The sequence below is a fragment of the Oryctolagus cuniculus genome, chromosome 3, assembly GCF_964237555.1.
Source record: "Oryctolagus cuniculus chromosome 3, mOryCun1.1, whole genome shotgun sequence".
In the NCBI taxonomy this organism is placed as follows: Eukaryota; Metazoa; Chordata; class Mammalia; order Lagomorpha; family Leporidae; genus Oryctolagus; species Oryctolagus cuniculus.
This window is the reverse complement of record NC_091434.1, coordinates 130807-152743: the sequence shown is the minus strand read 5'-3', so window position 1 is coordinate 152743 and position 21937 is coordinate 130807. Positions and strand designations below refer to the sequence as shown.

General features: G+C 53.0%; 1 protein-coding gene across 6 annotated transcripts in view; it reads left to right on the top strand.

Moving 5' to 3' along the window:
• The window catches only part of ING5 (inhibitor of growth family member 5), a 30963-nt gene extending 9061 nt beyond the window's left edge, over positions 1-21902 (top strand). For 4 of the 6 annotated variants that reach the window (XM_008252391.4, XM_070069899.1, XM_051829398.2 and 1 more), the window contains exons 4-8: positions 1337-1448; positions 1599-1692; positions 17161-17296; positions 17376-17437; positions 18962-21902. In XM_008252391.4, the coding sequence (XP_008250613.2) occupies positions 1337-1448; positions 1599-1692; positions 17161-17296; positions 17376-17437; positions 18962-19004 (447 nt within the window). In that variant the 3' untranslated portion in view covers positions 19005-21902. Of the gene's footprint in view, positions 1-1336; positions 1449-1598; positions 1693-2018; positions 3751-17160; positions 17297-17375; positions 17438-18961 lie in introns of those variants that run through there. The other 2 variants (XM_008252392.4, XM_070069898.1) reach the window with 2 other exon arrangements.
• The last annotated feature ends 35 nt before the right edge of the window (positions 21903-21937 follow it).

Sequence of the window (21937 nt, the reverse complement as noted above, 5' to 3'; positions counted from 1 at the left end):
GAGCAGAGCAGGCGGGGCTGTGCCCGTGTGCTGTGGTCCAGTGTTCGAGTCAGTCCCACTTTGTCCCTGCTGTCTGAGCAGGTGGGGCTGTGCCCATGTGCCGTGGTCCAGTGCCCCGGTCAGTCCTGCTTTGTCCCTGCTGTGTGAGCAGGCGGGGGGCTGTGCCCATGTGCCGTGGTCCAGTGCCCCGGTCAGTCCTGCTTTGTCCCTGCTGTCTGAGCAGGCGGGGCTGTGCCCATGTGCCGTGGTCCAGTGCCCTGGTCAGTCTCACTTTGTCCCTGCTGTGTGAGCAGGCGGGGCTATGCCCACATGCTGTGGTCCAGTGCCCTGGTCAGTCTCACTTTCTCCCTGTTGAGTGAGCAGAGCAGGCGGGGCTGTGCCCGTGTGCTGTGGTCCAGTGCCCTGGACAGTCTCACTTTCTCCCTGTTGAGTGAGCAGAGAAGGCGGGGCTGTGCCCGTGTGCTGTGGTCCGATGTTCGAGTCAGTCCCATTTTGTCCCTGCTGTCTGAGCAGGTGGGGCTGTGCCCGTGTGCTGTGGTCCGGTACCCGAGTCAGTCCCACTTTGTCCCTGCTGTGTGAGCAGGCAGGGCTGTGCCCGTGTGCTGTGGTCCAGTGCCCTGGTCAGTCTCACTTTGTCCTTGCTGTGTGAGCAGGCGGGGCTGTGCCCGTCTGCTGTGGTCCAGTGCCCTGGTCAGTCTCACTTTGTCCTTGCTGTGTGAGCAGGCGGGGCTGTGCCCGTGTGCTGTGGTCCGGTACCCGAGTCAGTCCCACTTTGTCCCTGCTGTGTGAGCAGGCGGGGCTGTGCCCGTGTGCTGTGGTCTGGTACCCGAGTCAGTCCCACTTTGTCCCTGCTGTGTGAGCAGGCGGGGCTGTGCCCGTGGGCTGTGGTCCGGTACCCGAGTCAAGCCTTCTAAGTGGTCAGCAGGAGCTTCCCCTCCAGAAGCAATACAGTACTCATCATGTCTCTCTGGGCTTCTGTACCTGAAGTGTGAAGTCTTTGTTTTCTTTTCTCGTTTTGGTTTTCTGTTCTTCGGAATTTTAGATCAGGGCTCAGCATCTGCTGCGCCACCCCTTCCCCCATTGCCTTTCACGCCTGCTTCTCATCATTGCCTGCACTCATGCTTTTTCCCCAGTTGGGATTTATTCTGTTGAGGTGTGCAGCTGTGCAGGAAAAAGACCCTTGTGTGAACTTGGAGACAGTGGGCCTTGTCCAGCAGAGCTGTTTTTAGTTGACAACTCAGAGGCCTGGAAGAGTCTCCCCCACCCCATGGGGCTCCTTGTGCGTTGGTGAGCACCATGGGTGTGCTGTGCATAAGGCTTGGAGCTCCTCTCGCAGGTGGACAAGCACATCCGACGGCTGGACGCGGACCTGGCACGCTTTGAAGCAGACCTGAAGGACAAGATGGAGGGCAGCGACTTCGAGAGCTCTGCGGGACGGGGGTTAAAAAGCAAGTCTGTTCGTTTTTCTTCATTTTTCATTTTACTATGGTCACTATGGACCCTTGAAGGATTCTGTGTAATGAGTGCTTTAGGATCGTTACAGCAAATCTCACTTTAGTGGATTCTGTGAAAGTAATTGGGGTCCTTGTTGTTTTCAGAAGGTCGGGGTCAGAAAGAAAAGAGAGGCTCCCGGGGCCGTGGCAGGAGGACCTCGGAAGAAGACACTCCCAAGAAGAAGAAGCACAAAGGAGGGTAAGAGGCGTCTCCCTTTGCAGGAGAGGCGTAGGAAGGGTGGCGGGGGCCTCGCGGGGGCCTCGCAGGGCAGTTGCCCCGATTTTGCAGAGCGAGCTTGGTGGCACTCGGAGTCTGCAAAGTCTATCGGTGCTGTTTTTCCAGCAGCTCAATCATAGCATATTTTATCAATAAAGTATTTTTAGCAGTATTTTTTGATTCAGTATGCACGGTTGTTAGACATGATGCTGTCTTATACTTCGAGACGGCAGTGTAGTGCCAACAGCCCTGTAGACTGGGACACGAACTGTGTGACTCGCTTTACGGCGACATTCACTTTTTTGCAGTGGTCGGGACCGAACCTGCAGCACCTCCGAGGGTTGCCGGTACCTGGTGACTCCCAGTAGCACAGAGAGCCTGCCCCAGGTCTGAGAGCCGCTGTGTGGTGGAGCTGGGTTTGCACACTGCACTCTTAGCCCAGGACCTGCTCTTAGCCACTGTGTGTGCTGCCACCCAGGTGATGAGCACATATTAAGTGTTTGTTGACAGAGAGCAATCTAAGTCGCCTTCTAACTAGCTAGATTTTTATTTATCTGTTGGTTATTTTATATATAAATATATATTTTGCATATGTTCATTGTTAAATTGTTTGTGTTTATTAAATATATGTGGCATTTTTTTTTTTTTTTTGACAGGCAGAGTGGACAGTGAGAGAGAGAGACAGAGAGAAAGGTCTTCCTTTTGCCGTTGGTTCACCCTCCAATGGCCGCCGCGGCCGCCGCGGCCGGCGCGCTGCGGCCGGCGCACCGCACTGATCCGATGGCAGGAGCCAGGAGCCAGGAGCCAGGTGCTTCTCCTGGTCTCCCATGGGGTGCAGGGCCCAAGCACCTGGGCCATCCTCCACTGCACTCGCTGGCCACAGCAGAGAGCTGGCCTGGAAGAGGGGCAACCGGGACAGAATCCGGCGCCCCAACCGGGACTAGAACCCGGTGTGTCGGCGCCGCAAGGCGGAGGATTAGCCTAGTGAGCCGTGGCGCCGGCCTATTAAATATATGTGGCATTTAACTTGAACTTCTTCAAGGTATTTTTTTTGAGCATTCTCCCGCTGACATCCTCCCCTACAGGTCTTGTGGCACTGCTTCCTGGAGGCGGTGCTTAGACTGAGGGGAATGATCACCTGCCTGTGGCTTCTGTGGGCGTGATTCTCTCGAGTTCTTGACAAAGGGGTAGTCGAGGTTTTTGAAACCAGTGTTTAGACTTCCAAGGAGTGGGCCTTGCAGCACAGTGGATTAAACTCCTATTTGGGATGTCTGCATCCCATATCACAGGGCCAGTTTGACTCCTGACTGCTCTGCTTCCGACCCAGCTTCCTGCTAATGTGCCTGGGAAGGCTGTGGAAGATGGTCCAAGTGCTTGTGTCCCTGCCACTCACGTGGGAGACCCGGATTGGAGCTCTGGGCTCCTGGCTTTAGCCTGGCCCAGCCCTGACTGTTGTAGGCGTTTGGGGAATGAACCAGCAAATGGAACATTGTCTCTCCTGTCACTCTGCCTTTCAAATCAGTGAGTAAGTCTTAAAAAAAAAAAAAAAAAATTTTAAAACATAACACTTTTGGATTGTAAAGTAATACACAGAGAAAACCTCACAAAGCAAAGCTGTTTACAAAGAATTACTGTACAGTGGTCAGCCTCACGACTGTCCCCTCCAGTGACTGACTTTGCTGCCAGAGACCCTTCTGTGTGTCAGAACCGTAGCTGGGACTGGCACTTTGCCTGGCTGGCTGGATGCTGGTGGAGATGTCAGCGTCCCATTTTGGAATGTGTGTATTCAGATCTTGGCTCTGACTCCTGATTCCAGCTTCCTACTGATGCTTCCCCTGGAGGGTCCCTGCCACCCTCGGGGGAGACCCGCATCGAGTTCCCCGCACCCAGCGTTGGCCCCAGCCTCGTCCTGGCTGTTCCAGGTGTTAGGGGAGTGAACCAGAAGAAAGGAGCTCTACCCCATTCCCTGTCTCTCTTGCCTCCCCCCTCAGAAAAAACAAAACACAGTCTTTGCCCCCAAATAAACATGATCCAGACTTCCGTAGTGTGTATTTTCCTCTTGTTTCTTTACAGTTTATTTCCTACGTGATCTCTTACGGTTTTTTTTTTTTAATGTTTTAAGTTAACTTTGTTAGTTTACACTAAGAAGTTCTCATCTGTAAGTATACAGTTTGTTAAGTTATGGAAGTGTTTAAAAGGTTTTCTGTTTCTTCCTGAGTCAGCAGTAGGTAACCTGTGCCTCTCAGGGAGTTTATGTTTCATGCAAAGTTTGTCTTTGTAATATTGTTATTGTCGCTCTGATGTGTGGGGTCTGTAATGAGAGCCCTAGTCTTGCTATTAGTAATTTTTGACTTGTCAAATTTTGTATTGATCTTTTCCAAGAACTAGCCTTTAGTTTCATTGACCGTTGTTTTCTATTTGAATTTACTTCTGCTTTATTATTGTGTCTTTCCGTCTCCATGACTTGGATTCACTTTTCTTTTTCTTTAGTTTTAAGATGGAAGCAACTTGGATTATTGGATTTTTATACCTTTCTTTTTCTAAGTACTGTTTGAGTTGTATTCACAAATTTTGATACAATTGTTTTCATTTTATTCTACCATTTAAAATTTTTTTCACGAATTTTCTTGATCTAAAACTTAATAGAAGTGTGTGTCTCAATTCACAAATAATTTGGGATTTTCAAGATAAAATTTCTTTTAATTTGTAGTTTAATTCTGTTGTGGCCAGAGAAAATTTTATAATTGAAATTCTGTAAACTCGGTTGAGATTCACACTATGGCCCAATGTATCCTTTGTCCTTCTGAATGTTCTGTGTGCACTTACAGTGATATGTCTGTTGGAGGTGTGTTTCTGCATGTCAGAGAGACAAGTAGCTCACTGTATGTTGGAGGTGTGTTCCCATGTGTCTGTGAGGTAGTAGGTAGCTGACCATGTTTGTTGGAGGTGTGTTTTTGCATGTCGGTGAGGTGAGCGGTTGACTCTGTTGGTGGTATGTTCCCGTGTGTCGGTGAGGTGAGCGGTTGGCTGTGTGTGTTGTCCTGTGTGTCAGTGAGGTGAGTGGCTGACTGTGTGGAGGGTGTGTTCCCACATGTCAGGTAGGTGGTTGTGTGTGTTGTAGGTGTGTTTTTGCATGTCAGTGAGGTGAGCAGTTGACTTTGTGTGTGAACTGTGAGCAGTTCCCATGTGTCAGTGAGGTGGGTGGCTGACTGTGGAGGGTGTGTTCCCACATGTCATTGAGTGGTTATGTGTGTTGGAGGTATGTCCCCATGTGTCAGTGAGGTGAGCAGTTGACTCTGTGTGTGTGTGTGTGTGTTCCCATGTGTCAGGTGGGTGGCTGACTGTGTGTAGAGGGAGTATTCCCACATGTCAGGTGGGTGGTAGTGTGTGTTGTAGGTGTGTTGCCACAAGACGTGAGGTGAGCGGTTGGGTGTTGGAGGTGTGTTCCCATGTATCAGTGAGGTGGCAGCTGACTGTGTGTGGAGGGTGTGTTCCCACATGTCAGGTGTGTAGTTGTGTGTATTGGAGGTGTGTTGCCTCATGACAGTGAGGTGAGTAGTATTTGCCTGTGTATCAGTGACATGAATTGCTGGATGTGTTTTCAAGTCTTCTGTGTCCTTGTGCTGTGGTTGTTATTCACTCTGCCAATTACTGAGAGAGTAGCGTTAAGAGCGCCAATCCTAGTTATGGGTTTCTCTGCTCTCCCTTCATTTCTGTCTGGTTTTCAGTTTTTGCTTTCTGTGTATTTTGAAGCTCTGTTATTCGGTGCATACACATTCAGGGTTTTTTTAAATTTTAAATTACTTTATCATGATGAAGTGTCTCTCTTTATTCCTTATACTATGTTTAAGTGTCTGTGGTCTGATATTAGTATTAATGTGGGCTGTCCAGCTGTCTTGTGATGAATTTTTGCACTGTATGTCTTAATTTTTTTATCCTCTTTATTTTAATATGTTTGTGTTTTGTATGTACTTGGTTTCGTGTAGGCAGTAAATAGTTGAGTCCTGTTTTTTATCTAGTCTGACTGTCTCCACCCATTCATTGCAGTAATTGGACCTGTCACATTTAGGTTGAGAGAGTGAGACTGTGTATGCGTGTGCTCTGATGATCTGGCTCACTCCTCGTATGATCCTAATGACTGGAGCTCTGAGGCTGAAACTTGGAGCTGGGAACTCAGTGTAGTTCACCCATGTGGATGGTAGGAATCCAGTTATTTGGGCCATCACTGCTGCCTCCCAGGGTCTACACCAGGGGAAGCTGGAGATAGGAGCCAGAGCTGGGCATTGAACCTGGGTGCACTGATCTGGGATGCCAGCGTCTGAAACCCTTGTTAACACTTCTGGGGATGGATTCAGGTTTACTGTCTTGCTGTTATTTTTGTTTGTCCCATCTGTTCTTTTTTCTTTTCCTGACTTTTAGAATTACCAAAGTTTGTTTTTCAGAAGGCCATTTTTTCCTACTGTTGTCTTCATAGCTGTATTTCTTTGTTTTGTGTCTTAAGGGTTGTTCTAGTGTGTACATTGCTTCATTACCTTACTAGGATGAATTTCAAATGCTACCCAATTCCATCTTCGATATATTTAAAAAAATTTTTTTTTTATCTAGTTGAAAGGTAAAGTGAAGGGAGAGACACATATATAGAGAAAAAGAGCAAGCTATCTTCTGTGTGCTGGTTCACTTCCCAAATGCTCACAACAGCCAGGGTTGGGCCAGACTCAATCCAGAAGCCAGGAGCTCCATCCGGGTCTTTCACACAGATGGCAGAGGCCCAAGTACTTGAGCCATCACCTGCTGCTTCCTAGGTTCTCCATTAACAGGAAGGTGGGTCAGATGCAGAGTAGCCAGGACTCCAGCTGGCACTGCAGTATGGGATGTGAGTATTGCAAGTGGTGACTTAGACTGCTACACCACAGTCCCTGGCTCAGACCTCACAATGTGTTTTATTATTTTAGGTGTAGACCATTGATTGCTTAAATATATATATATATATATATATATATATATATATATATATATATTTGACAGGCAGAGTGGACAGTGAGAGAGAGAGAGAGAAAGGTCTTCCTTTTGCCGTTGGTTCACCCTCCAATGGCCACCGCGGCCGGCGCACCGCGCTGATCCGATGGCAGGAGCCAGGTACTTATGCTGGTCTCCCATGGGGTGCAGGGCCCAAGTACTTGGGCCATCCTCCACTGTACTCCCTGGCCACAGCAGAGAACTGGCCTGGAAGAGGGGCAACTGGGACAGAATCTGGCGCCCCGACCGGGACTAGAACGCGGTGTGCCGGCGCCACAAGGTGGAGGATTAGCCTAGTGAGCTGCGGCGCCGGCCCGCTTAAATATATTTTAAAATCTGATTATTTGTGGAATCTGAAAAAGCTGAATTTACCAAAATAGCGAGTAGAATGGCAGGTAGCAGAAGCTGGACAGGCAGAGGGTAGGGGTGCGAGATGTTAGCCAAAGTACACAGAATTTCAGAGGAGGAGTAAGCCCAAGAGCTCTGTGTACCACGTGGTGACTGAGTTCTCACTGCAGAGTCCCCAACGGGTCTAGCATTTCTGGTGGCCTGTGTTTCTCTGTGTTAGGGTTCGGGAACAGTTTTTCTGCCAGGGGCCATTTGGATATTTATAACATCATTGGCGGGCCATACAAAATGACCAACCTAAAAATTAGTCTGCTATAGATATACTGGATTTTGAGTCCTGTCTGTGGTTGCCTTGGCAGGGCCAGACCAAATGATTTCACGGGCCTTTTTTGGCCCACGGGCTGGATGTCCCCTACCCCTGCCTATGTTTGTTACCTTTCTGTCTGGTGTCATTTCTCCTCTGCCTGAGGGACTTCCTGTGACCACAGCACTGGTCTGATGGGGACAAACTCTCAGCTTTTGTTTTCCTGAAAATATCTTCATTTCACATGTATTTTTGCAGGATATTTTTTGCTGTATATAGAATTTTAGGTTGACCTTTGGTTTCTTTATGTCACTGAAGATACTGTTTTGTCTTAACGTTGATTGTGATTAGTTATCGTCGCTCTTGGTATCAATGGATTTTTTTTTTCTTTTTCTTTCTCTTCATTGCTACTTGTTGGCATCTGGATTGTGGTGTGCCTTGATTTCATTTGTTGCTACACTGCTTGGGCCTTGGTAAGCCTCTCTGAACTGTTGGGAAAATCTTAGCTAGTTCTTCAGATCTATTTTCTGCTCTCCTTCTTAGGGACTCCTGTTGCCCATGTGTTAGCTTAATAATTTACTCTGAGGCTGTTCTTTTTTTTTTTTTTTTTTTTTTTTTTTTGACAGGCAGAGTGGACAGTGAGAGAGAGAGACAGAAAGGTCTTCCTTTTGCCGTTGCTTCACCCTCCAATGGCCGCTGCGGCCAGCACACCGCGCTGATCCGATGGCAGGAGCCAGGTGCTTCTCCTGGTCTCCCATGGGGTGCAGGGCCCAAGCACTTGGGCCATCCTCCACTGCCTTCCCGGGCCACGGCAGAGAGCTGGCCTGGAAGAGGGGCAACCGGGACAGAATCCAGCACCCCGACCGGGACTAGAACCCAGTGTGCCGGCGCCGCAAGGTGGAGGATTAGCCTATTGAACCGCGGCGCCGGCCGGTTTTTTTTTTTTTTTTTTTTTTCTTTTTATCAGTTTTTTTCTCTCTATGCCTTGGTTTGAGTAGTCACTTTCATATTTAAGCATATTCTATTGCAGTGTCAAATTTAATCTTATTTTTAAAGATTTATTTTCTTTATTTGAAAGAGTTACAGAGAGAGGTAGAGACAGAGAGAGAGGTCTTCCTTCCGTTGGTTTACTCCCCAAATGGCTGCAATGGCCGGAGCTGACCCAATCTGAAGCCAGGAGCCAGGCGCTTCTTCCAGGTCTCCCACGTGAGTGCAAGGGCCCAAGGACTTGGGCCATCTTCTACTGCTTTCCCAGGCCACAGCAGAGAGCTGGATTGGAAGAGGAGCAGCCAGGACTAGAACCGGTGCCGATGTGGGATGCTGGCGCCGCAGGCAGAGAATTAACCTACTGCACCATGGTGTGGGCCCCTATAATTTGCTTTTAAAAAACCCTGTCATAGTGGTTGTTTGGCCTAGTGGTTAAGATGCCTGTGTTCCACCTTGGAGTGCTTGGGTTCAGTTCTCAGCTCTGCTCCTGAAAATGCAGACCGTAGGAGGCAGCGGCTGATGGCTCAAGTACTTAGGTCTCTGTCACCTATGTGAGATACCTGGTTGGAGTTCCTGGCTCCTATGTTCAGCTCAGCCAGGGTTGTTGTGAGTGATTTAGAGATGAACTAGCAAATAGGAGTTCTCTCTGTCTGCTTCTCAAAAACGCACAATTCTTTTTTCATCCTTTTTTTTTTTTTTTTTCAAGATTTTATTTGAGAGTTAGAGTTACAGATAGTGAGAGGGAGAGACAGAGTGAAAGGTCTTCCTTCTGTCAGTTCACTCTCCAAATGACCGCAACAGCTGGAGCTGAGCTGATCTGAAGCCAGCAGCCAGGCACTTCCTTCTGGTCTCCCACGTGGGTGCAGGGTCCAAGGACTTGGGTCATCTTTCACTGCTTTCCCAGGCCACCTCAGAGAGCTGGACTGGAAGTGGAGCAGCTGGGACTCGAACCGGCACCCATATGGGATGCCAGCGCTGCAGGCGGAGGATTAACCTACTGCGCCACAGCGCTGGCTCATCCTGTTTTTTTTTTTCATTCTATCATTGTCATTTCCAGGTCTGTTTCTATTGATGGATTTTTATTTGTCTCAGGTGCCATGTTTTCCATCCTTTTCATGGTTGGTGGTTCTGCTGCTACTGGGCTGTATTAGTGGTTGTTGCATATCTACATTTTATTTTCTTTGTTTATTGAGTGTTGAGTCTCTTTTCATATTTGTAGTTTTCAGTCCGTTTAATTACTTGTCTGTGAGCCTGATCCTTGGCAGGCTCACTTATGCTTGTTGCGAAACGCTTTTCCTCTCAGGTTGGACAGTGAACACCGAGGCTCACAGCTGTGTTGCCTTTGTTGTGACCCTTACCTCTGCAGGTTCAGTCAGACATCTGTGGGACATGTGCAGATGAGTAGTGTCCAGCAGAACTGTGGGCTGCCTTTTGCCAGCTTCTTAGTTGGTTCTAGGAGAGGATAAGCCTGCAGCTGAGGTGTGCACATCCTGGGGTCTCTTGTGAGTATATTAGGACCCCTCTTCCTGTGGCTTTGGGACTTGGGTGTCTTCAGTCTGCATGTAGGGTCTGGGGGTTGCTCAGCTTACAGCTTCCCTTTATTCTCTCTCTAGCCTCATGGCTTCTTACCCTGGGCACAAATAACTTAGTTTTTAGCTCTAAATTCAAAGGCATCTCTTAGAGAGTTTTAGGATGTTCTGCATTCCAGGACTCTGCCCCCAATTCCAGCACCTTTATTCTCCTTGGATTTTGATTTTTTTTTTTCTCTGTAGTTCATCAAGGCACCCAAGCTGACCTCAGTTTTTCTCTGCAGTATGTGTGGGGGTTGCCTCTGGGCAAAACTCGGAGTCAGTGCAGGTCTCATCTGCCTGACCCCTCTGAGGGCCACACTCCTGTGCTGCCTTTTGTCCAGCATCTGAAGAGTGATCCCTCAGCTTTCTGGTTATTGACAGAAGAAGGGCAAGTTTAGTTTCCTTTGTTATGTTAGGGCCAGAAGTCTTTTTGTTTTCCTTTTTATTCAGTAAGTCCTATAAGTTTCTTCTAATATAGATGTAGGTTTTCCTCCATTTCTTTTTATCTTAAATTTTTTTTAAGGACCTGAGGTGCTGGATTTTACTGGTAAGACATAGTGTGGTCAGAGGGCATCTTCATTGAACATTTAGGCAAGGCTCCTCCCTGTGTGCTCAGTGCGATTCCAGCTCAGTCTTTGCACTTGGAAAGTGTGGTGCGTTAGGCTGAGGTCTGTACTTTTGGTAGGACATCAAATCCTGGTCCATCAAACCTGCTTCGAGGTCTGCCTGATGGAGGGTCCCGTTCTCAATGACTTTGTCATGTGAGGTGTTAGACTGTGTCATTTCCAGGTAGGTGAGATCATAGACAACAGTTTGACCTGTTTCAGTTTTCAGTCCTAGAATTTCCATTTGATTCTTCTTTTTTTTTTCCCTTTTTACAAATTTTGGTTTTTAAAACATTTATTTTACTTGTATTTTAACGCATAATTAGTTTATTTGTCTGACACTGCTTCTGCTTCTGTTAGCCAGGTTTTTTCTTGATTATGTGCCATGTCTTTCTGCCTTTTTCTGTCTTATGATTTCCACATTACCTTTCTGATTTTAGACAGAAAAGAGGTGTAGAGTGAAGGTACGTTCGCCCTGGAACCAGTGCTCTGTCTCTGTCCTGCCAGACTGACCTGGGCCAGGACAGGGCTGCTCCTCCTGATGGGCCCAGCTGCTGGTGTGGCAAGGGGAGACCCTGGCTGTGAACTGGCACCGAGGTGCCTCCACACTGCCTTCCCAGAATGGCTGTGGTTGGTGCTTCCTGTGCTGTGGCCATGTTGGGCAGAGGTCTGGAGGAGGAGCTGGCTGTGCCCCAGCAGGCCCAGCTCCAGGACACTGGGAGGCTGCAGAAGCTTTTGTGCCCTTTTAGTCCCTGAAGCACTGCTCCCTGCCCCTGGTAAATGCTCTGAGGTGAATATCTGAGGAGAGCACCGTGAGGTGAGGGCTATGAGGTATAGTGAGGTGAGCGCTGTGGGGTGAGGTGAGGTGAGTGCTGTGGGGTGAGGTGAGCACTGTGAGGTGAGGTGAGGGCAGTGAGGTGAGCACTGTGAGGTGAGGTGAGGTGAGGGCTGTGAGGTGAGGTGAGGGCAGTGAGGTGAGGTGAGGTGAGGTGAGCGCTGTGGGGTGAGGTGAGGTGAGGGCTGTGAGGTGAGGTGAGCACTGTGAGGTGAGGTGAGGGCAGTGAGGTGAGCACTGTGAGGTGAGGTGAGGTGAGCACTGTGAGGTGAGGTGAGGGCTGTGGGGTGAGGTGAGGTGAACACTGTGGGGTGAGGTGAGGTGAGGGCTGTGAGGTGAGGTGAGGGCAGTGAGGTGAGGTGAGGTGAGGTGAGCGCTGTGGGGTGGGGTGAGGTGAGTGCTGTGGGGTGAGGTGAGCACTGTGAGGTGAGGTGAGGGCAGTGAGGTGAGCACTGTGAGGTGAGGTGAGGTGAGCACTGTGAGGTGAGGTGAGGGCTGTGGGGTGAGGTGAGGTGAACACTGTGGGGTGAGGTGAGGTGAGGGCTGTGAGGTGAGGTGAGGGCAGTGAGGTGAGGTGAGGTGAGGTGAGCGCTGTGGGGTGGGGTGAGGTGAGGTGAGGGCTGTGAGGTGAGGTGAGGTGAGGGCTGTGAGGTGAGGTGAGCACTGTGGGGTGAGGTGAGGGCGGTGAGCTGAGCACTGGGGTGAGGTGAGCGCTGTGGGGTGAGGTGAGCACTGTGAGGTGAGGTGAGGTGAGCGCTGTGAGGTGAGGTGAGGTGAGCGCTCTGGGGTGAGGTGAGGGCTGTGAGGTGAGGTGAGCGCTGTGCGGTGAGGTGAGCACTGTGGGGTGAAGTGAGGTGAGCACTGTGAGGTGAGGGCTGTGAGGTGAGGTGAGCGCTGTGGGGTGAGGTGAGCACTTTGGGGTGAGGTGAGCACTGTGGGGTGAGGTGAGCACTGTGAGGTGAGGTGAGGTGAGCGCTGTGAGGTGAGGTGAGGTGAGCGCTCTGGGGTGAGGTGAGGGCTGTGAGGTGAGGTGAGCGCTGTGGGGTGAGGTGAGCACTGTGGGGTGAAGTGAGGTGAGCACTGTGAGGTGAGGGCTGTGAGGTGAGGTGAGCGCTGTGGGGTGAGGTGAGCACTTTGGGGTGAGGTGAGCACTGTGGGGTGAGGTGAGCACTGTGAGGTGAGGTGAGGTGAGCGCTGTGAGGTGAGGTGAGGTGAGCGCTCTGGGGTGAGGTGAGGGCTGTGAGGTGAGCGCTGTGGGGTGAGGTGAGGTGAGGGCTGTGAGGTGAGGTGAGGGCTATGAGGTGAGGTGAGGTGAGCGCTGTGGGGTGAGGTGAGCGCTGTGGGGTGAGGTGAGGGCGGTGAGGTGAGCGCTGTGGGGTGAGGTGAGGTGAGGGCTGTGAGGTGAGGTGAGCGCTGTGGGGTGAGGTGAGGTGAGGGCTGTGAGGTGAGGTGAGCACTGTGGGGTGAGGTGAGCACTGTGAGGTGAGGTGAGGTGAGGGCTGTGAGGTGAGGTGAGGGCAGTGAGGTGAGGTGAGGTGAGGTGAGCGCTGTGGGGTGGGGTGAGGTGAGGTGAGGGCTGTGAGGTGAGGTGAGGTGAGGGCTGTGAGGTGAGGTGAGCACTGTGGGGTGAGGTGAGGGCGGTGAGCTGAGCACTGGGGTGAGGTGAGCGCTGTGGGGTGAGGTGAGCACTGTGAGGTGAGGTGAGGTGAGCGCTCTGGGGTGAGGTGAGCGCTGTGAGGTGAGGTGAGCACTGTGGGGTGAAGTGAGGTGAGCACTGTGAGGTGAGGGCTGTGAGGTGAGGTGAGCGCTGTGGGGTGAGGTGAGCACTTTGGGGTGAGGTGAGCACTGTGGGGTGAGGTGAGGTGAGCGCTGTGAGGTGAGGTGAGGTGAGCGCTCTGGGGTGAGGTGAGGGCTGTGAGGTGAGCACTGTGGGGTGAGGGTGGTGAGGTGATGGCTGTGAGGTGATAGCTGTGAGGTGATAGCTGTGAGATGATGGCTGTGAGGTGAGGGCTGTGAGATGATGGCTGTGAGGTGATAGCTGTGAGGTGATGGCTGTGAGGTGAGGGCTGTGAGATGATGGCTGTGAGGTGATAGCTGTGAGGTGATGGCTGTGAGGTGAGGGCTGTGAGTTGATGGCTGTGAGGTGATAGCTGTGAGGTGAGGGCTGTGAGGTGAGCGCTGTGGGGTGAGGTGAGCACTGTGGGGTGAAGTGAGGTGAGCACTGTGGGGTGAGGTGAGCGCTGTGGGGTGAGGTGAGCACTTTGGGGTGAGCTGAGGGCTGTGAGGTGAGGTGAGGTGAGCACTGTGGGGTGAGGTGAGGTGAGCGCTGTGAGGTGAGGTGAGGGCTGTGAGGTGAGGTGAGGTGAGCGCTGTGAGGTGAGGGCTGTGAGGTGAGGTGAGAGCTATGATGTGAGGGTGGTGAGGTGATAGCTGTGAGGTGAGCACGGTGAGGTGAGGTGAGCGCTGTGGGGTGAGGTGAGCGCTGTGGGGTGAGGTGAGCACTGTGAGGTGAGGTGAGCACTGTGAGGTGAGGGCTGTGAGGTGAGGTGAGAGCTATGATGTGAGGGCTGTGAGGTGAGAGCTGTGAGGTAAGAGATGTGAGGGCTGTGAGGTGAGTGCCTTGAGGTGAATATTCTGAGGGGCCGTGGCCGTGGGCCTGTGGGTCCTGAAGTGTCATTGGCTGTGTGAGGTCAGTGTAGGCCCTACAGTGGCCAACCCCACTAGGCTCAGGGCAGCTGTACTGCCCCCCGACCACAGGTTCTGTCACCTCATCGTGAGTTTGTGTGGTGGTTATTGCAACCCCAGCATCCCTCTGTGGTTGGGGCTTCCTGCTGAGGGCCTTCCAGGACCTCCCATGCCCCAGGGACCTTAGGAAGGGCTCAGGATTGGCCCAAGGCAGCTTCCCAGAACCACAGCCCTCACGCCAATGTTGACCAGTGGCAAAAGCTGGGGCTGGGTGCTGCTTTCTGGGCCTGACTGCTAGACTGGCCCTGGCGGTGCTCACGGCTGGTCATATGGCAGCTCCTGTGGCTGGTACACCAGTACCTCCTGTTTGTGTGTGGATCTGTCACCCCTCGGTGCCCTGAGCAGTGGCACTGTCCTGCCCCATTCTGTGTTGTGGACTAAGCCCTAGAGGCCAGTGCAAGTGTGGTGTGCTGTGGCCAGCTCTGAAATCTTGTGTGGGTCAGTGGGAATGCCCTGAGAAACGTTCCATGAAGAGCAGTCCCGGAGGCTGTGCCTGCCCTGCTGGGGTCTGCAGCATCCTGCATTTGTCCGTGTCCCTTCCACATGGTGGTTTCCTTGGCACTGCTAGGTTTTCGGTGTGTGCTGCTCCCTGGCTGGCATGCTCCGTCCTCTGGTTCGCTTGCTGTCCTGGCTGGGCCAGAGACTTCCTTGGAGAGGAGTGGTGCAGACTTCACAAAAGCTGATCCGTGCACATCTGTAACCCTGAGGGCAGAGTCTGACCCTGCACCATTGATGTCTGTGGGTCCTGCATGTGCACAGGACCTGCGCGTGCACACTGAGGGGACACTTTGTCCTGCAGTCCCTGGAAGCCCAAAACTTGGACAAGCAGCCAGGCACCTGCTGGGGGCTAAGTGCTGAGGAAGACGCGGGTGTCAGGCACCTGGGGGCCATCAGGCAGGAGGGCTCTGGCACTGTGGTGAGGGGAGCCTGCATGTCCATCACCAGCCAGCGAGCTGCCACTGCCTGCCTGAGGAGGGGGACTCCATGACCTCCTGCTAGCTTCCCTTGGGAGTGGGCAATCACACTCACCTCACGGGCTCCTCCAGGTGTGTCTGGGGAGGGCTGGGATGCAGCTGTGCCCTGAGGCCTTCACAGTGGCTTTGCTCCTCCATCCTCTCCCTCTGCCACTGGGTCAGCTGACTCTGACCATCACAGGTCAGGTGGCAGCTCAGTGGGATGCAAAAACAGGGATGAGTTTTGTGGACACAACACAGCAGCTCAAGTAGAATTGATGCAGAGGACATGGCAGCACTCCCAGAGCACACTGCGTGTGTTTTCTGAGACGGTGGAGAGGATGTGGCAGAGAAGACAGGCCGGCCACGTGTGAGTGTTGCTCCGTAGCTGGCAGAGCTCCAGAATTTGGACATGTCTTTGTGACATTTACAGATAAAAATATAAAAGAAAGTCCTGTCTGTTCCCAGAGAGAGGAGGAGGGGAGAGAGGAGAGGAAGAGGGAGATTGCCCACAAAGCCAAGAGACGCTGGCTGGCCGAGAGCCCTCCCAGGCAGCATGAGTGTTGGAGAGTGGCGTAGTGGGCGGTGCCTCGTTGAGCAAGGCCTGAGGCTTGCAGAGGAGCACAGGGAGGGTCCCCTCTGGAACGGACTCCTCTTCACTTCTCTCCCTGATTACACCTGCAGCCACATTTTGTGTAGCAGTGTTATGTGCTCTTGATTTGGGGGTACGGTAGGGAAGACGTCTTTCTCCCTCTGATGATGAGAAAATCTGTGTGTTGACCCTGCAGTTTGCAAGTTATTTGAAAAATACTGAAATGTAGAATAAATTCTCCCATGAACGCAGCCTTTTGGAACAACTGCAAGTCTGCACCTGACCTGAGGAGCAGCAGGCTTGGGCAGGGTGGGTTCCGACCAGGCTGCTGTCAGACCCGCAGGGAGCCACGGGTGAGTGAGTGGCAGGGCGATACATGGTTGCACTGACCCCTCCTGTCACAGCAGTCGTGGCTCCTGGGGTTGAGAGCTCTGGGTGGAGGCGGTGAGGGAACTGCTGGGTCTCCCGAGTGAAGACGTGGCTGCACAGAATGAGTGGTGTCTGTGAAGGCACGTCTGCCAGGTGCAGGGGAGCCCGTGGGGGTGGGGTGCAGACTGCTGTCTCAGATGTTAGCTATCTGAGGGGGGGGGGGCTCCTCTGCTTACCTTGGCTGGCCTGCAGCAGAGGGGCACCTAGGGGCCTTCCTGCACAGGCGCAGGCCAGCCCTGTTGGGGTGAGGGACAGACAGGAAGGTGGGTTCACATCTCTAGAGCAGGACTGGTCCCATATACTGGGGAGTCTGTGGACCTCATAGCCGCTCAGTACATCATGTCCCGCCATGCCCCATGTCCTCAGCTGGCATTTGAGGGGATGCATTCCCTCATCTGCACATTGCTGCTGTTTCTGCATTTCTGTGGTTAATGATATGAATCCTTTTAGCTGACAGTTTGTTCACATCCTTATTTATTTTTAAGTTTTATTTATTTATTTGAAAGGCAGAATGACTGAGAGAGAGAAAGATCGATCCTGCATTTGCTGGATCACTCCCCAGATAGCTCTAATAGCCACATTCGGGCAGGCAGAAGCCAGGAGCCTGGAGGTCTACTTGGTGGGTGGAAGGGACCAAAAGCACTCGGGCCATCTTCTGCTACCTTCCCAGGCTTGTTTGTAAGGAGTTGGATTGGAGGTGGAATAGCCAGGACTCAAACTGGCACTCTAAGAAGAGATGCTGGTGTCACGTGGTGGCTGCACTGTTGGGCTACACTGCTAGCTTCCTTCTTTTCTTACTGATAGTTCTTCAGAGCGTTGCCTGGTCACAGGATGCTTGAGGTTTTACTGGAAGCATTTGACTCAGGAAGAGTAGGCACGAGCTGAAGGTCCCTTTGCGTCCTCAGTGACAGGCCCAAGGGCTGTTGTCCGTTTTCAAGTGACAGTGACAAATGTGGACAAGGTTTGCTAATACTAGCAGCTTAAAGCACGTTACAGATTTTCCTCCTTGGTTAGGGGCTGGGGGACCTGGGACCTGCACCATGACCGCACGTCTGTCTCCTGCAGATCCGAGTTTGCTGACACCATCCTGTCTGTGCACCCCTCCGACGTGCTGGACATGCCTGTGGACCCGAATGAGCCCACGTACTGCTTGTGCCATCAGGTGTCCTACGGGGAGATGATTGGCTGCGACAACCCGGATGTGAGTGGGCCGTCCAGGCAGTGTTGGGGACATGTGTGACAGAACTCAGTGCTGACCAAGGCTCTCCTTTCCTCTGCAGTGTCCGATTGAGTGGTTCCACTTCGCCTGCGTGGATCTCACCACGAAGCCCAAGGGCAAATGGTCAGTATGGCTGCGTCGTCTCCCCGGCTGCCCGGTGCTGTCCCACTTCCTGGGTGAGGCCCAGCCTGCCCAGGGACCCGTGTGTCTCTTGTGTTTGTGTTTTGTTGCGTACCTGCGAGCAGCTCTCCTGGCTCTGATGAGGCAGACAGTGGCTGAGGGCTTCTTGTTCCCCAGGGAGGTTCTGAAGAAGAGGGTGGGGGTTCAGTGCGCTGCCCAGTGCCGCGGCTGCTGTGCTCCGCTGCTCCTGCACTGTTTGAGTGGGGAGGAGCAAGGGCTTGGGAGCTGCTGCGTTTCTGGGTCCTGCGGTGGACTGCCAGCAGCAGCTGTCCACGTTATGGATCCTAAGATTTTGCTTGGATAAAGCCTGGTGTTGCTGCCCAGTATGTTCTCAGGCTGAGACAAATACTGCCCTCCCAGGTGCACACGGCCTTTGTCGGGGCTGCCTGTTTGCTCATCCTGTGCACTGCTAGAAACTGCCGCAGACCAGGGTGGTAGTCAGTGAGAGCCGCTTTTCCTCAAATCTTTGGAGTGGGGACAGGGAGAGTGAGGAGAGACAGGGCGAGGGGACGTGTGTGCCTCAGGGCTCCTGGTGCACTCTGCTGGCGACCTGGCCGTGCCCCACACCTGGCGGAGGCACTGTGAGGGCTGACACCGCAGGGGGGGCCCTGCTTCTGAGGGGATGGTGGCTGTTGGCTGAGGCGGGCCTGGGGCTGAGGTGCGGAGCAGGGAGACTTGTGATTCCAGTCTGGTGTAGCTTGAGTTGTTACTCTGCTTCCAGGTGGAAGAGTTGTGTAGGCTCTGGGAAGAGTGGCGCTTGCCACTGCGTGTCTGACTGTGGGAGCTTTGCTGCTCCGAGCAGGACACACAGAGCAGCAGTGGGGATGCGGGGTTCTTTGTGGCCTTTGCCTCGATCCCAGGTGTGCAAGCTTCTCTCCTGTTTGGTGTGATTGCTGTGTGTGCCGGTCCTGGTCCCTCATTGCCATTCGGCTCCTGTTAGCCGGAGGCCCAGGCAAGCTCAGGCCCACGCTGGTGGGTGGGGACCTCCTGCATGGGCACCTGGGATGCTGCTTGCGATGTGAACAGCTGCTCTGGTCCAGGAGTGTCCGAGCTGCCTGCGTTTCAGGCCCAGAACTTGTTCAACTCAGAATCTTCAGGACGCTCTTCAGAAACCTGTGGATTCCAGGGCCGGAGCTGCCGTGCCAGGGGCCTGAGATGTCCGCACTGCCCACTTGGTCCCCAGCATCTCCAGCTCTCAGAGCCGCTGCCTCCATGAGCCAGGCAGTGGGTGTCCTTTCCACAGTGGGTACCAGTGACCCTGTGACGGACTGGAGCAGAGGTCAGGAGGAACGCTCCTGGACGGGCTGGACAGAGCAGCTGAACCTCTGCTGCTTTTCTGCTTTTTGCTTCTGGCTGTGTCTCCCCAGAGACCAGCAGCCTTGGGAGACCCTGGGGATGGCGTCCGGGCATCCCCTGTGCTGCTGGGAAACGATGCAAAAAGGTTGACCATTGCCTTTGTCATCACAGGTTTTGTCCACGGTGCGTTCAGGAGAAGAGGAAGAAGAAGTGAGGGAGAGGCTGTGGTCTGGCAGTGGATGGAAGAGAAGTTGATATATCCTTCACTCATGTTGCAATATTTTCTTTCATTTTAAAGCTACCTTGTTCCCACTGATACTTTAGTAACTCAGCTGGCCAGTTGTGGTTCTGGATCCTTCCAAATGCAAACAAGAAAGCGCCACCTGTATACACAGAGGAGCAGTCTTACAGGGCCTGCCGTGCGACTGGAATCTCTTGACTTTTTATACAGACTTGCCCAGCACTGAGCACGGTGGTCTCTGAATGGGACCCGAGGGGACTCGGGTGTGTGAGAGCCAGGGCTGCCAGGCAGGGTGTGTGGTGCAGGTGGGCGGGGCGGGGTGGGGTGGGGTGGGTGGGCGGGGTGGACACGTCCTAGCCACCTAGGACTGTTCTCACAGCAAGGGGCCACGGTAAGCACACCTGTCCATCAGCTGTGTGGGGTGCAGTGCAGTGGTGGCTGGGTTGCCCTCCGTGCTGTGTTCTGACCCTGACATGGGTGACCCGGACTCTTGCTGAGGACACTGCTGACAAGCCTGGGAGAGGTCCCTCTGCCTCACCGTGCACTGCCTCAGCTGGGATGGACCTTCTGGAACGATCGTCTCTGACCACCAGGCTGAGGGCCACCATGACCAGCACTGACTAGAGGTGGCCAAACAGTGGGGCTGGCGTTCGTTTCTCTGGAAATTCCTGATGTTTTTACTGTGAAGATGAAATTATTGTTCTAGCATGAAGATCGTGGGGTGTGTGTCTGTGAAGTGAGCCTGTTGCTAGATGAGCTATGTCCAAGGGGACTACAATGATGTGACTTGATTGTGAAGCTCTTGTGCCACAGTAGCAGTTCTAGAGTGAAGCTAGGAAACCAGTGTACTTTTGTTTAGTCAGCATTCACCAAACCGGAAGTTGAGCCGTCTTTTTGGTTGTCATTGGGGTAAATGCATCCACTTGGCCTGTTGAGATGCACGTGTGGCCCAGGGGAATCCCAAGGATGGGGGGAGCAGTGTCTGCTGCACAGAGCGGGCCCGGGAGGTGGGGCTGAGGTGTGGAGTTCCTGTTTCTCAGGAGGAGGCAGTTTGTTCTCCCATTTCCTAACCTTTGACCTGGAAGGGAAAGTATACAGAGAGGATCTTGGGAGGCTGTGCTCCCCAGCGGTGCCCCTTCCCACAAGGGGATGTGAGCTCAGTGCCTGCTCAGGGCCAGGAGGATGGTTCTGGTGCCTGACCTTTGCAGGAAGCCACTGGGCCTCAGGTGCCTGCAGGTGGGGTGGCTGCTGGCACGGGCCCCTCCCCAGGCATCAATACCGAGCACCGGAGAGGCATAGGACCCCCAGGAAGGAGCATCTGCCCAGCTCCTCCTGTAGCCTCGCATGGTCCTCGTCTCAGCCAGGCCTGGAGCCCAGGGAGGTGTTTTTATTTAATCACTGAGCTTTTTATTAGCATAGAAATGTAAAGATGGCGAGGAGTGAGTTGAGGAAGCCTTTCCTGCCTCCATCTTTGGTGGTGTTTCATGGAGGGGTGGGTAAGTACAGGGCATTTGTAAGGAGGCGATGCCGGGGGATACTTTAGCTGCTAAGCTTCTGTAATGTTTGCGCGTCACCTTTGAACACTGCATACCTATTTCACCACTGGAGAGAAAGGGTGTGTGTGGGTGAGGCTTCCCCAGGAGGGTGACTGGCCCCTGCGCCTGCAGCTGTTCTCGCACACGACGGTGCCACCAGCCACCATCCTGCTTGTGACTTTTTTAAGTTTCTGTGTTCATCTGTTTTAGTGTTTACTTTGCAGTTAGAATAACGTCGCCACGATCCCCTGCACGGAGTGTGGGTAGAGACTTTCCTGGCGGTCAGTGCTGCCAGCCCATGGGGAGACACTCAGGAATGGCTGTCTGGGTGGAGAGCACCTCATGCCACGGCCGGCTCCGCTGCCCTGGGAGCACAGGAGCCCCGCTGCTCATGCCGTCTAAGTGAGCATCCTCCCCACGGCCTGCCGCCTTTGTCCCTGCGTGACCTGGGCGTGGTCTTGGGACAGACCCCCCTCAGCCCTTCCCAGACCTGTCTCCTGTGTGAGGGGTCCCTCTGCTGGCTGTGGGCTTTACCTGGAAGGGAAGAGGCGCAGCTCTGTCTTCAGTGCCGCGCGGTCAGTGAGTAGTCTGAAAAGCCTCCAGGTGCTATGTTAGAAAAAAATGGTAAGCCCAGCCCCGGAATCTGAGCCTGGGAGACTGTCCACACAGCGGCTGGCTGTCCCTCCCCATGTAGGTGCCAGGCCACAGGGTTCAGTGTCTTCCAGTCTGCCTGGGGCTTCCCTAGAAGCAGCCCTGTGGACCAATGACTGCCAGAGGGTTTGCTGGGCTGGGGGGGGGGGGGCGGGGGCAGCAGCCAGTTGTGTCTCAGGCCCGTTCCAGGCAGCCACACCACACTTTGCTTCCTGGCCTCTCCCCAGTAGCCGTTGGCAGGGGCTGCTTGAGCAGTGACGCCGTCTAGGGAGCGGCGCCTGCACGGCCGTGGAGCCGAGGGGCTGCTGCATCTGAGGCTCGGGGCTCAGTCTTCATGGGATCAGTGCCAGGAGGGATGTACACGGTGGGTGTCAGGTCTCTGGGCCTTCCTGCGTTTCTAGTGACCAGGGCCGGTCTTCGTTACCTGGGAAGTCTGAGGACAGCGTCCCCTGTGGAGAGAGGTCTGGGGAGTCCCTACCCTCAAGTCATCCAAAAAGACGATGCAGCTGCGACATGAATGTTACCTTTTATTTTCAAGGAATTGTTACCTGTGTTCCCTTTGTAAAGGAAAGATAATATTGTAAATCTTTTTATTAAATAATGTAAAGATGTATATCTGTATTTTTGGATCATGTTATAGATTATGGATATATTGTTTAATAAATAAAGTATTTTTTGGAACAAACATTTGGGAGTGCATCGTTTTGGGAAGCAGGTGCG